General features: G+C 43.4%; 1 protein-coding gene across 1 annotated transcript; it reads left to right on the top strand.

The window, feature by feature from the left end:
* The first annotated feature begins 108 nt into the window (after positions 1–108).
* On the top strand, positions 109–1326 carry LOC147474845 (uncharacterized). Its single transcript, XM_086585205.1, has one exon. The coding sequence runs from the start codon at positions 109–111 to the stop codon at positions 1324–1326; it is 1218 nt and encodes a 405-aa protein (XP_086441331.1).
* Positions 1327–16136: the final 14810 nt, after the last annotated feature.

Below are 16136 nucleotides of genomic sequence, written 5' to 3' on the forward strand. Positions count from 1 at the left end.
AAACAAGCGTTGAAGGCAGAAAAGTCAGGAAGAATGTTGAAATGGGCAGTGATGCTTAGTTGTTACGAAATCCAATATCAGATTAGAACAGCGGAAAAAGCGCAAGCCATGGCGGAGTTCCTAGCAGAATTTCCGGCCGAGGATCCCACTTGGGGAGAGGAAATGGTCATGGATCAGGAGGAAGAATCTAGACGTGATCCCTTGGACCCTTGGGATATGCGCAATGGATGGAGAGTATTCGCAGATGGATCAACCACAGATACCGGAAATGGGATTGGCGTGGTTTTGGTGACTCCTGACAACACAAGGTTGGAGTTATCAATGAAACTGAAATTCTACGGAATCGAACTCCTAACCTTGGTCAGCCTCTCGCATATTATTTTTACATCTCTACTAGTCGAGCTGAAGAATCACACATGGTTGGAGTTATCAATGAAACTGGGATTTGCGGCTTCTAATAATGAGTCTGAATATGAAGCAGTGATAGCAGGTTTAAATTTGGCACAGGATCTGGGAGTAACCGAGCTATCGGTGTTCTCTGACTCTAACTTGGTTATTTGTCAGATGAATGGGGGGTTTGTGGTGCGTTGTCCAAGGATGGCACGATATTTAGAGGTTCTTCGACAAAAAGACAGCAAGTTCAAAAGGATTCAATTTGCCCATTTGGGCCACGGTGAAAACAGACATGCTGACGCGTTAGCATTTGTGGCCGCTGTGCTTCCAGGAACAGAGGGTCGTTCTATTGAAGTAAGAGTTTTGAGCAGGCCTAGTACATCAGAAACTGAGGGTGTGTGTCTCACCATTGAAAAGGAGGCAGGATGGATGACGCCTATTAAAACTTTTCTTATGGGAGCAGAGATAGAAAATACCAAGGAGAGACGAAAGATGAAGCAGGTCAGTCAGAGATATGTTCTGTTAGATGGAGATTTGTACAGGAAGAGTTTCAGCGGACCGCTATTGAGATGCATAGGGCCACAGCAGGTGCAAGAAGTGTTGGCCGAGGTACATGAAGGTGATTGTGGAAGTCACTCAGCGGGTCGAACCACAACCCATAGATTGATATCGCAGGGATATTTTTGGCCTCATATGAAGAAGGATGCAACAGAGTATGCAACAACTTGTGAGAAATGCCAAAGGTTTGCACAACTAATCCATTCCCCTGCAGAGCCGCTGCATAATGTGTTTAGTCCGTGGCCGTTCGCCATGTGGGCACTGGATATCGTAGGGCCTTTGCCCATGGCAAGCGGCAAGAGAAGATTTATGTTGGCCGCCACTAATTATTTCACCAAGTGGGTGGAGGGAGTGGCACTACAACAAGTCAAATAAGAAAATGTGAAGAAGTTCCTCTGGGAGAACATAATATGCAGATTCGGTTTGCCCCATACAATCATTGCAGATAATGGAACACAATTTACTGGGGGAAAGGTACGTCAATTCCTTCAAGCCTACAAAGTGAAACAAGGGTTCTCGGTGCCATACAATCCGGAGGGGAATGGTCAAGCCGAGGCATCAAACAAAATCATCATGGACAATTTAAAGAGAAAATTGGAAGACCGAAAAGGAGCGTGGGCTGATGAATTGAATCATGTTTTATGGGCTTATCGTACTACACCGCGGACTTCGACGAATGAATCACCATTCGCAATGGCATATGGAGTAGAGGCATCATACCGTGGAAATGATAGAGAAAACGACAAGAACCGAGCCGTGAAATGGGTCTTAATGAAAATATATTAGCCAATCGAGTTGGATATAATTGAGGAAAAGAGATACACCGTGATAATGACCGAGGAGTATCATAGAAGGCTACTGAGACAATATGATAAACGAGTAAAAGCCGCGGGGATTCAGGATTGGGGACTTGGTGTGCTGGGCGGTTACTCCGGCCACTAAAAAGGAGAATGACGACAAACTAGGACCCAACCGGAAGGACCGTATGTGTCGCGACAAATGGGCGGAACTTCGTGCACTTACAAAATAGAGACACCGGCAGGGGTAACGATTGAGAAACAATGGAATATAAGAATGCTGAAAAAATTCCATGAAAGAAGTAGTGTGTAGCTTTCAGTGGGACAAGAATATTTTGTTTAAATGTATATATGTTGTTGTGTGCGGAATTCTAAGTCAATGAAACAAAGAATGTATTCCTGGCGCAATAGCATGAATAGAGGATAATCAAGGACAGCGTGGGGGATGAGCCCTTCGCGGACGAAACGTCCGAATCAACAGGGGGGCAAAATGAGTTGCCCCCATCAGGCTTCACAGCCGTTCAAAGACAGCGGGGGGGATGAGCCCTTCGCGGACTAAACGTCCGAATCAACAGGGGGGCAAAATTAGGCTTCACAGCCATTCAAAGAGAGCGGGGGGACGAGCCCTTCGCGGACGAAACGTCCGAATCAAACTGGGGCAAAATGAGCTGCCCATATCAGGCTTCACAGCCATTCAAAGACAAAGGAGCCTTTCGCGGACGAAATGTCCGAATCAAACCGGGGCAAAATGAGCTGCCCCTATCAGCTTCACACCGCTCAAAGACAGCGGGGGATGAGCCTTCGCGATCTAAATGTCCAAATCAAACTGGGGGCAAAATGAGCTGCCCCTATCAGGCTTCACAGCCATTCAAAGACAGCGGGGGGGAGGAGCCCTTCGCGGACCAAACGTCCGAATCAACAGGGGGGCAAAATGAGCTGCCCCCATTAGGCTTCATGCAGCCATTCAAAGAGCGCTGACGAGCCCTTCGCCGACTAAACGTCCGAATCAAACCGGGGCAAAATGAGCTGCCCCTATCAGCTTCACACCGCTCAAAGACAACGGGGAGGATTTTTTCGCTCGACGAATGTCCGAATCAAACTGGGGGCAAAATGAGCTGCCCCTATCAGGCTTCACAGCCGTTCAAAGACAGCGGGGGGGATGAGCCCTTCACGGACGAAATGTCCGAATCAAACTGGGGGCAAAATGAGCTGCCCCAACCAAGCTTCACGCCAATCAAAGACAAGTCCTTCGCGAACGCAACGTATGAATAAAACTTGGGGCAAAATGAGATGCCCCATTGGACTCCACGGCTTATTAAAGACAGCGGAAGAGGAGCCTTTGCAGACTGAATATCCAAATTAATTATGCAGCAAACTTAGATAAAACAAAAAGAACGCCAACGATAAAGAAGAAAAAGTACATTCAAGGGAAATAGATTTGCTAACGACTGATATTAAGAGCCTGCTGGGTGTACCCAGAAATACAGGCGAAGTATATAATACAAAATGGGCAATTAGTCATAGTAGAAGGATTACAACAACCACAAAAACACAAGTTTAGATTAGACAAAGAGATGAAGCTAAATGTGTTACTGCTTCCTTCTTTCTTGCATTTTTTTGGTGGGCGCCAAATCCCCTTCACCAGAGGAAGGAGGATCGTTATCCAAATCAATGGGAGAGGCAACCACCCCGTCTGTGGGTAGAGTCATCCCTTGAGTAGCAGCATCAGCGAGAGAAGGGTCCAGACGGGGAGCGGGCAGGGGAACAGAGGCTGGCATATCCGCGGCTGGAGGGGGAACCGGAAGAAGACGGCCAGACGCAGTGAGAGCTTCTAGCTGCTGTTTAAGTTCACGGCTTATCTTCTTCTCGGCTAGACTATGAAATCGATCAGCAGCCTCTGCCACAGCCTTGTCTACAGCGGCTTGAATTGCAATCTTACCCGCCGCTTTTTGGCCCTCGAGTTTGGAGGCAACACCGGACACATAGTCGCGATGTTTTTCTTCAGCCAGCTGGAGCACCTTTTGGTTCTTCACGGCTATTATACGAAGATCGTCACGATCTTTCTCCAAAGCGGCGTACTTAGCCTTCCAGCCATCAGGGCCTCGATCTCATGCTTCACTGTCTCCAGCGATTCTAGTGTGTTGGTTAGGTCGCGGACCACGTAGCCAATGTCCAAACTCAACTGCAAAGAAGGATTGGTTACTAAACAGTACAAATGAAAAGTTATTTTGCAAGGGAAAATTTATACCTTTTCCCAGCCGTGGTAGATGGAAGCTCTGTGCGAAGCAAACGAACCAGAATCTCCATATGCTTGGTCTTTCGGAAGATGCGAGCTGAAGAAAAGAGAGGCCGCAATAGCGGTGTTTTCTAGGGCCGAGTCACGAGTTGTTACATCCCGTTCCCTGGCCCTGAATTGAGGGCGCCATATGTCAATGGCCCCGGATGGCAAAGACCCAGATGGGTAGGGTTCTTTACCAGGACGTCGTGGAGGACCAGTTGGTCGCAGCGATACAGATGCGGGTTCAGTGAAGGCAAGAGCGGCGGTTCTAGCCTTTTTGGCTGGAGGACTCTTGGCTGCAGCTTCGGGGGCATCCTTACCGTCCGAGTCACTTTCCCAAAGTTTGAGCTTATTTATAGCCATGGCAGCGTCAGATACCGCGGACGAGGGTTGAGTAAAGTCGTCTTCCCAATCCGCCGCGGCAGAGTAGGAAGAGGGGGCGGTATTAGGTGTAGCGGTATGAGATTAAGCGGCAGCTCGTTGGGCAACGGCTTTGGAGTGAGATATCTTGTTGGTGTACTTGAAGGACTTGAAGGCTTTTTTTTTAGGGCGAGGGGAGGATTTGGGAAGTCTTTCTTTGGGTGGTGCTGGTCGGTAGAGCGGACCTTGATAGTTACCTATTATTTTCAATGAAGGATCAAGGAGAAGAGGGTTGCCCTTGTATGTATCTATACCAAGAACTTCACACTGGGCACTTCCTAAATCACGGAGCCTTTGGAAAATTGCTGATGAGACGCCGGTGTAAATTTTAGATCGCGAATCAGGGCTCCAACCTGTGTCACAGAAGAAAGATGAGTTAAAAGCTAGTTAGGAAAAGGCACTGCGAACCAAAAGATGTTACGTACCACTAGAAAGGAAACTGAGATGCCTTAGAGAAACGTTAGAGGAAAGATCTGCGGATAGAAAACTACCGGACACATATAACGGATAATAATGCCATACTTTGTCAGAAGTAGTAATGTGGAGGACAAAGGACTTTTTCTGTGGAGGGGTACAAAAGGATTGGTATCCTACGCTACCAAATTTGGTACTTTTCTTTATATAGTAATGAGCTATTATGTCGCAGAGTTGGATTTTGGGGGAATTGGTTTTGTTGTAGAAATTTGCGGTGTATAAGATGCGCCAAAAGTTACCAATGCCTTGGCATGGGGGGATGTTGAAGTGGTTACATACCGCGACATCTAGAGGAGTTAAGGGAAACCGCAAACCTGCGGCTATTTGACCTACGGTAGCGATGAGACAATCGGACCGCGGTGTGACTAGATGGGGGAAATAGGTAACGCCAGGCACGTGCTCAAGGATCACGTCCGTGGGGATGCCGTAAGCAGTTTTAATGGCATCTAAGTTGGGTCTACAGCGATATGAAGGCGAGGGAGGAAGAGTGGCTTTCCTTCCTGAAGTGGAAGGTTCCGCGACAGGGCTAGAAGTATCAGAAGCCGTGGATTCAGATCGTTCCGCGGTATGACCGCTAGATCTGGAGGTGGAGGACGCGGAACCCCCGGAGTGAGTGCCTGAGGTACTCACAGATTCGGATTCCGACATAATAGAATCCGATAAATTGGAGAGCTCCAACGAAGGGAAATGGAGGAACAGTTACACGAATAAGCGTAATCAGGAACAAAGGACAGGAGCAAAGAGGATGAAGACAAACATGAGGTACAAGCAGCAGAGAGCAACGAAAATGAAGAACGGTGAAGAAAACTCGAACCTTGAACGGCCAAAAATCCACCGGAAACGAAGAAACAGAAAGAAGGAGGAGCAGAGTGAGAAAAGTGAGAGAGTTTAGATGCAAAAGAGGGGTTTTGAAGGAAGAGAGATGTTTGAGTGGGATACTAAGTGGTAGGGGTAAAAGCGTAATATCATCCGAAAAAAGGACCAGAGTAAAGAAGACACGTGGGTCCTCGAAAATCGAAAAGGTAGGTTCGATACGCGTGCGCCGAAAATATAGCTTTTCTACACGTGCTCTTTGGCCACGTGGATGAGGGCGCACATGCAAGGGGGGTGCATGCCAGAGATGGAATATTTGGAGGAGGAGGTTTGATGATTCTTCGAACTGGTAGGCGATCCATGCGGACCATAAATGATATCGCTGAATGTCAATCTGGACCGAGGGGGCATCTGTATAGGACCTATTGATGACATGTGGAGTCGAGGTACAAAAGGGTCGTCACCGCAAAGATTGTGAAGAGAAAAACTCTGATGCAAATGGATCAAGTCCGCGGTAACCTAACTGCCGAGAACTGCCATATAGGGAGTGGGACAAGTGGAGAGCTAGGAGGCGAGGGATGGAGTGGAAATGAACGAGCCTGATGAGAGAGGGAGTTAGGAAAAAGAGAGAGTATAAAAAGAGGAGAGAGGGAGGAGAAAAGAGGTCGAGAAAAAGAGAGTGATTGTAATTTTTTGAGTATACAGCATGTATGAATTTTTTGTAATAAGATTTATAATACAAGTGGAATAGACGCCTCTCTTAGTCTCTCTTCTCGCACAAACACACACATCAACACAGCAGCTATAAAGTTGGACTTATGCTAAGTGCTAACAATAACACTCCCTTAGTTGGAACTTCACGCCAAGGCAATTATCCATCACTTGTAAAGCGGAACTAGAAAACTTGGGGATGAAGAAAAAAATTGAAATCATTTTGTGGATATGACTAACTAACTTAAATTGTAGGACTTTGAATTGGAAATAAAACATGATATTGCTAATGCTTTTCTCCATGGCACTCTCACATAATATGATCCAGCTGCTTCCTGATTGAGTTCACCAATTTAAATTGTCTAACATATTGTTTGTAAGCTTACCAAGTCCCTGCGTGGTCTTAAACAAGCACCAAGGGCTTTGCGTGCATAAAAACATTACTGTTTTTGGTTCAAATTTTGATTATCACTCCTCTCACCTATCTTCTGATTTATGTTGATGATATAATAATCACTAGTAAGCTTACTCTTGGACCAGTAATCACTAGTCCACCACTTTATTGGGGTAGAGATAGATTAACAGAACCAATCAAAGTACATTTTGGCAGTGCCGTCCCTGAGTTTCTGGTGGCCCGTAGCCAACTCTTAAAATGTGGCCCTATATGTGTAAATTCACATGTCAAAAAAAAAAATCGATGCATTTTTTTGCCTAGCGTTATTATTTGTTATCTCCTATTTTTAGTCGAATTCTTTTTTGTTTTATGTAACAAATAAGATTTTATGCATCTTTTGACTTCGTAATATGTGAAATAGAGAGTGGATTTAATAATTTCATTAGCCATATATAAGCTATAATTAAACCTATAATTATATTGTTCTTATTAGTAAGTATATATTGCAAGGTGTGTTAAACTGTTTCAATGGACTCTAGTGGTGGACTGGTGGCCCCTTACTTTGCCAAAATAATGGGGGCCCAAAGCGCTTGCTTGTGTGGCTTTGCCTTAGGCCAGCACTACATTTTGGATATCTTGGAGCATCCTAAATATTATCCAGTACGTACTACTCCAGTAGCATATGGTAAAAACTTGATCGTTTGAGTGGGGAACCAATTCAAAATGCCCAACAGTATTGATCTCTGGTAGGGGCCGTGCAATATTTTGACATGGACAACTGATCAGGACAAAATGCCTTTCCAGTGAATCAAGGCGACAATCCGTATACATTGCCCAGTCGACTCAAGGCTATTCATACATCACAGGATAATGTAAGGTAGATTGGACACGATGCTCCATTGATCGAAGATCGAACACAGCCTATATACTCTACTCTTTTTAAGGATTTATATATGTTGGAGTGCAAAGAAACAAAATAATGCAGTAGCGAGGACATCTATAGATGAAGAGTAGGCTTGTTGGGGAATAACGATACCAATCGATCCCCACTATATAAATAACTTGTATTTGAACCAACAACAATCTCCAAACAATTTTAAATATCAACTACAACCTAGCTAACATGCCCAACTCTATAAACAACTATTAACAACAAATAATAATGTAAAGAGTAATAACAAGATACAACAACACAAAGATATACTGTGGTTCGGCCAATGATGCCTACTTCCACAAGAGCTAATCCTTTTAAAAAGTGGGAAAGAAGATTACAATCACTCCTTTCAGTCTCTCACCTTATTATATCACTCCTCTCTCTTTACAGGCTTGTTTCTCTGTAAAGATTATCTCTCAATCTTGATTGCTTTCAAGATTGGGTTTTCTCTCTTTTGTGTTGCCTTGGTTCGTGTTGCTTAGGTTTTCAAAAACCTTGTTTCTGTTTATATAGTAACCCGCAATCTCGCAATTACAGTAGCAACCAGAAACTACGAAAATAGACATGGGCGCAGGCGTACCTTGGGCAAAGCCAATGTCGAGCGCGCGCGCCCTCAAAGTACTATAAGTTGTTCACAGCATGCATGCAGCCGCCAAGCAAGACTAAACCGAGTGCGGTGCACTCTTCTCCACGAACCTAACTTTTTTCTCTTCATGTGAGGGATAACTCCAACAATCTCCCCCTCCCGAACAGTGAGGGGGGATACCTCCATGCAATTTCCAAATCAACAGGAGGAGTCTGCTACCATTCTGGCAGTAGCACAACAAACATCAAACTTACCTTTTGGTAAGACTTTAGTCATCATATCCGACCCGTTCTTGTCGGTATGGATCTTCTCAATACATAAATGCTTGTCTTCGAGTACTTCTCTAATCCAATGATAATACTTCTCAATACATGTATGTGCTTAGATCTAGAATGAAAACTCGGATTCTTGCTTAAATGGATGGCGCTCTGACTGTCATATAGAACTACAAACTGTTTCTGGTTTAGCCCTAGTTCATCGAAGAACCTCTTCATCCATAACATCTCTTTGCAGCACTCAGTGGCTGCAATATACTCAGCTTCTATAGTGGAGAGGGCAACATACTTTTATAACTTAGATTGCCAAGAAACTGTTCCCCCTGCAAAAGTAACCAGATAACCGAAGGTAGACTTCATCGAGTCAACATCACCTGTCATGTCTGCATTAGTGTAGCCTTCAAGTAAGGGCTTATTTCCACCAAAATACAAACACGATTTGGAAGTGCCCTTGAGATATCTCAATATCCTCTTAACACCTTTCCAATGCTCCTTACCCAGATTTGACAGAAAACGACTTACAACACCAACGGCGAAGGTAATATCCGGTCTTGTATACACCATTGCATACATAAAGCTGCCCACTGCGGATATATAAGGAATCTTTTTTTATCTAACTCTACTCATGCTCATCCTTTGGATATATGAATCTCTTTGGTCATGCGGAACTGGCCACCAAGCGGACAACTGACTGGCTTCGATTGATCCATGTTGAATCTCTTCAACACCTTCTCAATGTAACTTTCTTAAGAAAGTCACAATTTCCCACTCTTTCTGTCATAAGTGATCTGCATCTCAAGTATTTGCTTTGCTTGACCCAAATCCTTCATCTCAAAGGACTTACTCAAGTCTTTCTTTAGCTTGGATATCTTGTTGATGTTTAGGCCAACTATCAACATATCATCCACATACAACAAGAGCACTATGAAATCTCCATCTTGAAATTTTTGAACAAACACATAATGATCGGAAGCAGACTTCTTGTATCTTTGCTTTGCCATAAAGGAATCAAACTTTATGTACCACTGTCTCGGTGCTTGCTTTAACCCATACAAGCTCTTTATCAGCTTGCATACTAGGTGCTCCTTGCCTTTGACCTCAAACCCCTCTGGCTGGTCCATGTAGACATCTTCTTCAAGGTCTCCATGAAGAAAAGTTGTCTTAACATCTAGTTGCTCAACCTCCAGGTTCATACTTGTGGTCATACCCAATACCAACCGAATAGAAGTCATCTTCACCACAGGAGAGAAAATCTCATCAAAGTCAATACCTTTTCTTTGACCAAATCCCTTCACAATAAGGCGAGCTTTATGCCTTGGGTGTGGATTATTCTCCTCATGCTTGACTTTGTAGATCTACTTATTATTGAAAATTTTTCTTCCTTCCGGTTTCTCAACTAACTCATAAGTGTGATTCTTATGCAAAGAATCCATCTTATCATGCATGGCCTTCAACTACTTTTCTTTGTCTGTACCTTCAAGAGCCTCTTGATAGTACATATGTTCTCCACCATCAGATAGTAAAACATACGTATGTGGTAGATACCTGGTTGAAGCTTGTCTCGCTCTGTCAGACCTCCTTACCACATCTGCTTATGGCTCAGGAGGATGCACTTCTGCTTGCTCCGGTGGTGGTTCATGCACTTCATCTGTATCTTCTATATCAATAGGTTCTATCCCATCATGAGCAATAAGATCATCATCATAAATTTCAAACCCATGGTTCTCTACATTCTCAATGCCTTCTGCACGTTCCACAGTAGGAACTTCTGGTTCTGAATCAACAAGGCCATTAGTGAAAGCCTGTAGCTTCTCACCCTCCTTAAAATCTACTATGGTTTGGTCTTCCTAAAACATAACATCTCGAATTCGGATTACCTTCTTGTTAATCAGATCATAGAATTTGTAGCCAAACTTCTTATCCCCATAACCCAGAAAAATGCACTGCTTGGCTTTGTCATCAAGCTTGGATCTCTCATTCTTGGGAATTATGAACAAATGTCGTGCACTCAAATACCCTCAAGTATCCATAATCAACATCTCTGCCTGACCATACTCTCTCTGGATAATCACTATTTAGAGGCTTTGACGGTGATAGGTTGATCACATGCACGGCTGTACGCATTGCTTCTACCCAGTACCTTCTAGGTAACTTAGAGTGAGATAGCATGCATCTCATCCTCTCTACAATGGTACGGTTCATTCTCTAGGTTATTCTATTCTGTTGCGGTGTCTTGGGAACGGTCTGCTCATGACGAATCCCATGACTATTGTAATACTCTTTAAATAGCCCTATGTACTCACCCCCATTATCTGAGCGAATACATTTCAAAGGCTTCCATGTCTCTCTTTCCACCATACTATGGAAAGTCTTGAACACGCCAAGTACTTCATCCTTGGTCTTCAGACTATATGCCTATATCTTTCTTGATGCATCATCAATGAGAGTCAAGAAGTACAAAACTCCCCTGTGGGACTTTACTTTCATAGGACCACAAAAGTCAGTGTGAACAAGCTCAAGGACATTGTCCTTTCTGTGAGACGGGAATCTTTGGAAAGACACCCTGTATTGCTTTTCTACCAAACAATGAGTACATCTATTTAAAAGTGTACCTTTGATGTCTAGCAAGGCCTTTTGCTTGTCAAGAACTTTCATGCCTTTTTTGCCCATATGACACAGTCTCTTGTGCCATAGTTCGGAGGAAGCTTCTTCTTCTACCGCATTTACTTATGCTTTAAACAAACTAGCCTATATCTTGTAAAGAGAGTAAGTTTTCTTCCCTTTGGCTGCTACAATGGAACCTCTGCTCAGTTTCCATACCCCGTTACCAAACGAGTTTAGAAAGCCATCACCATCTAACTTCCCAGTGGAAATTAGGCTTAGCCGAATGTCAGGGACATGTCTTACATCCCTGAGTGTCAAGGTGTAGCCGACATTGGTTTTTATATGAACATCCCCAATGCCTACAATCTTTGAGACTCTACTGTTACCCATTTTTACCTCACCAAACTCACCACAGCTGTAGGTAGTGAAGAATCTCCTGTGTGGTGTGACGTGATAAGATGCTCTTGTATCTATCAACCACTCTGTATCCTGGCATGAGGTTCTAAGACAGCACCGTCACAGCATATTCTGACACAATTCCCACTAGATCGTCAACGAGTGCGGTAGTATCTCTACTAGTATTTCCATTCCTCTATACCATATTTTCATGTACATAGTTATTCTTCTCATCCCTCTTCAGTGTTCTGCACTCATACCTGAAGTGACCACTGGTGGCACAATAGTAACATTGTCTATCTGCCTTAGGAGTTCTAGCCTCACCCCTAAGTTTGTTTCTATCATCACCTCTAGAATGAGATGGTTTTCTACTCTTACCTCTCCCCCGCTTCTCTGTGACAAGGATCTCTGAGTGAGAGGAGCTGCTTCTTGAACCCCTTATTGTCTCCTCATTCAACAATGCCCCGGTAGCCATCTCCATGGAAATAACTCCTTCCTTAGCGGCTCCATTAAGAGAAACTGCTAACGTCTCCCAACTTTCGGGGAAAGAGGTTAATAGGAACAAAGCCTCAACTTTGTCTCCCATATTAATCTTCATCAAATGCAATTGATTGATGGTATTATGTACTTCATTAAGATACTTAGACATTGAAGAACCTTCTTGGTACTTCGTGTTGGCAAACTTCTTAACGACCATCACTTTGTTTCCGCCCGACTTCCTCTCATAGAGGTCTTCGAGTTTCTTCCACAAGCTAAAAGCTGTAGTCTCTTGGGATACATGGTGAAAGACACTGTTGTCAATCCACTGTCGAACGTACCCAATTGCTTTTCTGTCAATCTTGCTCCACTCAGTCACAGCAACTGATTCCGATTTTTCCCCTCCATTTTCAAATGGTTGTGCCAAGTCCTTGCAGTATAGCAAGTCTTCCATCTTGGCTTTCCTAATGGTGTAGTTCTTCCTATTCAGACTCGTCATGCGAGTGTTCATGGAATGGTCCATCTCTACAAGTTATTTAGACTCAAATCTTCTCTCAGGAATTTTGTCAAACACCTTCCGATCAAGATTTGGATAATACCCTAGGCTAATCTAACCTGGCTCTAATGCCACTTGTTCGGGTTAATACTGATGCCAATCGATCCCCACTACACAGATAACTTGTACTTGAACCAACAACAATCTCCAGACAATTCTAAATATCAACTACAACCTAACTAGCATGCTCAACTCTCTAAAAAATTATTAACAACAGATAATAATGTAAGGAGAAGAACAAGCATACGACAAAACAAAGATATACCGTGGTTTGGCCAATGGTGCCTACTTCCACAAGAGCTAATCTTTTTATAAAGTGGTAAAGAAGATTACAATCACTCCTTTCAGTCTCTCACCTTACTAGATCACTCCTCTCTCTTTACAGGCTTGTTTCTCTGTAAAAGTTATCTCTCAATCTTGATAGCTCTCAAAATTGGGTTTCTCTCTTTGTGTTCTCTAGGTTTTCTAAAACCTTGTTTTAGGTTTATATACCAAAAACCAAATTCGCGGTTACTATAGAGAATTAGAAACCACACTTATAGGAATGGGCGCGGGCACGCAAAGGCCAATGTCGTCGGCGCCCCAAAGTAAGTACTTATAAGTTGTTCATGGCATGGGGCGGATGCTTTGGCAAAAGACCAAACCGAAGCGACGCGACGCTTCGGCCTTCTTTCACGCAAAACCGAACTTCTTTTTCTCTCCTCATGTGAGGGATAACTCCAACATGCATGTAGCTAGGGCTCTAGCACAAATGAGTGCTAAAATATTTTGGCTATGTCATATTTTGGCCATTCACTAGTTCGGTTACGTTAACGGATTCAGATTTAGTTAAGATCGATTAGTTAAAGATTGTTACCGATGCTTAAAGTCAAACTGGATGATTATATTAAGATTTTAACTCTTTTCTTTGGAAGTCAGAATTGCACCGTACCCAAGCAAGAGTGCAAGGCTGGTACTGGTTAATTGGGAAATATTTCAGGGAGTTATGCATGTTGGAGTTATCCCTCACATGAGGAGAAAAAAAAAGTCCAGTTTGTGTGGAGAAGCCCGAAGTGCACGCTCGATTTGTCTTTTCCTAGGCGCCCATGCCCGCGGACAACTTCCAATAATTGACTTTGCCAGCCGACATTGGCCTTGCCGAGAGCGTGCCCGTGCCTATGCCTATTTTCGGCAGAATTCTATTTTTGTGAAACCGCGAGTTTGCAATATATGTTGGGGTTTTTGGCAAAACCTAACACATGAACAAAGGCAACACAAGAGAGAGAAAACCCAATCTTGAAAGCAATCAAGATTGAGAGATAGCCTTTACAGACAAACAAGCCTGTAAAGAGAAAGGAGTGATCTAGTAAGGTGAGAGATTGAAAGGAGTGATTGTAATCTTCCTTACCACTTTATAAAAAGATTAGCTCTTGTGGAAGTAGGCACCATTGGCCGAACCACGGAATATTATTGTGTTGTCGTATGCTTGTTCTTCTCCTTACATTATTATCTATTGTTAATAGTTGCTTAGAGAGTTGGACATGTTAGCTAGGTTGTAGTTGATGTTTAGAATTGTCTGGAGATTGTTGTTGGTTCAAGTACAAGTTATCTATGTAGTGGGGATCGATTGGCATCAGAGCCAGGTTAGATTAGCCTAGGGTGTTATCCAAATTTTGGTCGGAAGGTGTTTGACAAAATTCCTGAGAGAAGATTTGAGTTTAAATAACTTGTAGAGATGGACCATTCCATGAACACTCGCATGACAAGTCTGAATAGGAAGAACTACACCATTTGGAAAGCCAAGATGGAAGACTTGCTATACTGCAAGGACTTGGCACAACCATTTGAAAATGGAGGGGAAAAACTAGAATCGGTTGCTGCGGCTGAGTGGAGCAAGATTGACAAAAAAGCAATTGGGTACGTTCGATAGTGGATTGACAACAGTGTCTTTCACCGTGTATCCCAAGAGACTACATTTTTTGGCTTGTGGAAGAAACTCGAAGACCTCTATGAGAGGAAGTCGGGCCTGAAACAAAGTGATGCTCGTTAAGAAGTTTGCCAACACGAAGTACCAAAAAGGTTCTTCAATGTCTAAGCATCTTAATGAAGTACAGAATATCATCAATCAGTTGCATTTGATGAAGATTAGTATGGGAGACGAAATTGAGGCTTTGTTTCTATTAAACTCTCTACCCAAAAGTTGGGAGACGTTAACAGTTTCTCTACACGGATCAGCTAAGGATGGAATCAATTCCATGGAGATAGCTACCACATCTTTGTTGAATGAGGAGACTAAAAGGAGTTCAAGATGCAACTCCTCTCACACAGAGATCCTTGTCATAGAGAAACGAGGGAGAGGAAGGAGCAGAAAACCATCTCATTTTAGAGGTGATGACAGAAGCAAATCTAGGTGTGAAACTAGAACTCGAAAGGCAGAGAGGCAGTGTTACTATTGTGCCACCAAGAGTCACTTCAGGTATGAGTGCAGAACACTGAGGAGGGATGAGAAGAATAACTGTGTACATGAAGACATGGTACAAAGGAACGAAAACACAGGCAGAGATACTACCATACTAGTCGATGATATAGTGGAAATTGTGTTAGAATGTGGTGTGTGCTATCTTAGTACCTCATGGTAGAATACAGAGTGGGTGATAGATACAGGAGCATCCTATCACGTCACACTGCACAGGAGATTCTTCACCACCTACAGCTGTGGTAAGTTTGGTGAGGTAAAAATGGGTAACAGTGGAGTGTCAAAGATTGTAGGCATTGGGGATGTTCATATAGAAACCAATGTCGGCTACACCTTGACACTCAAGGATGTAAGACATGTCCCTGATAATTTGGCTAATCCTAATTTCTGTTGGGAAGTTAGATGATGATGACTTTCTAAACTTGTTTGGTAACAAGGTATGGAAACTGAGCAGAGGTTCTATTGTAGCAGCCAAAGGAAAGAAAACTTGCTATCTTTAGAAGACACAGGCCAGTTTGTGTAAAGCCGAAGTAAATGCGGCAGAAGAAGAAGCTTCCTCTGAACTATAGCACAAGAGACTGTGTCATATGGGCAAAAAAGGCATGAAAGTTCTTGCCAAGCAAAAGGCCTTGCCAGACATCAAAGGTACACTTTTAAATAGATGTACTCATTATTTGGTAGGAAAGCGACACAAGGTGTCTTTCCAAAGATTCCCGTCTCACAGAAAGGACAATGTCTTTGAGCTAGTTCACACTGACTTATGTGGTCCTATGAAAGTAAAGTCCCACAGGGGAGCATTGTACTTCTTGACTCTCATTGATGATGCGTCAAGAAAAAAATGGGCATATAGTCTGAAGACCAAGGATGAAGTACTTGGCGTGTTCAAGACTTTCCATAGCATGGTGGAAAGAGAGACAGGGAAGCTTTTGAAATGTCTTTGTTCAGATAATGGGGGTGAGTACATAGGGCCATTTGAAGAGTATTGCAAGAGTTATGAGATTCGTCATAAGCAGAC

This window comes from Coptis chinensis, chromosome 9, assembly GCF_015680905.1.
Source record: "Coptis chinensis isolate HL-2020 chromosome 9, ASM1568090v1, whole genome shotgun sequence".
Classification (NCBI taxonomy): domain Eukaryota; kingdom Viridiplantae; phylum Streptophyta; class Magnoliopsida; order Ranunculales; family Ranunculaceae; genus Coptis; species Coptis chinensis.

Coding starts and splice junctions, on each gene's coding strand:
- LOC147474845 (XM_086585205.1), top strand. CDS start 109: ATGGCGGAGTTCCTAGCAGAATTTCCGGCCGAGGATCCCACTTGGGGA.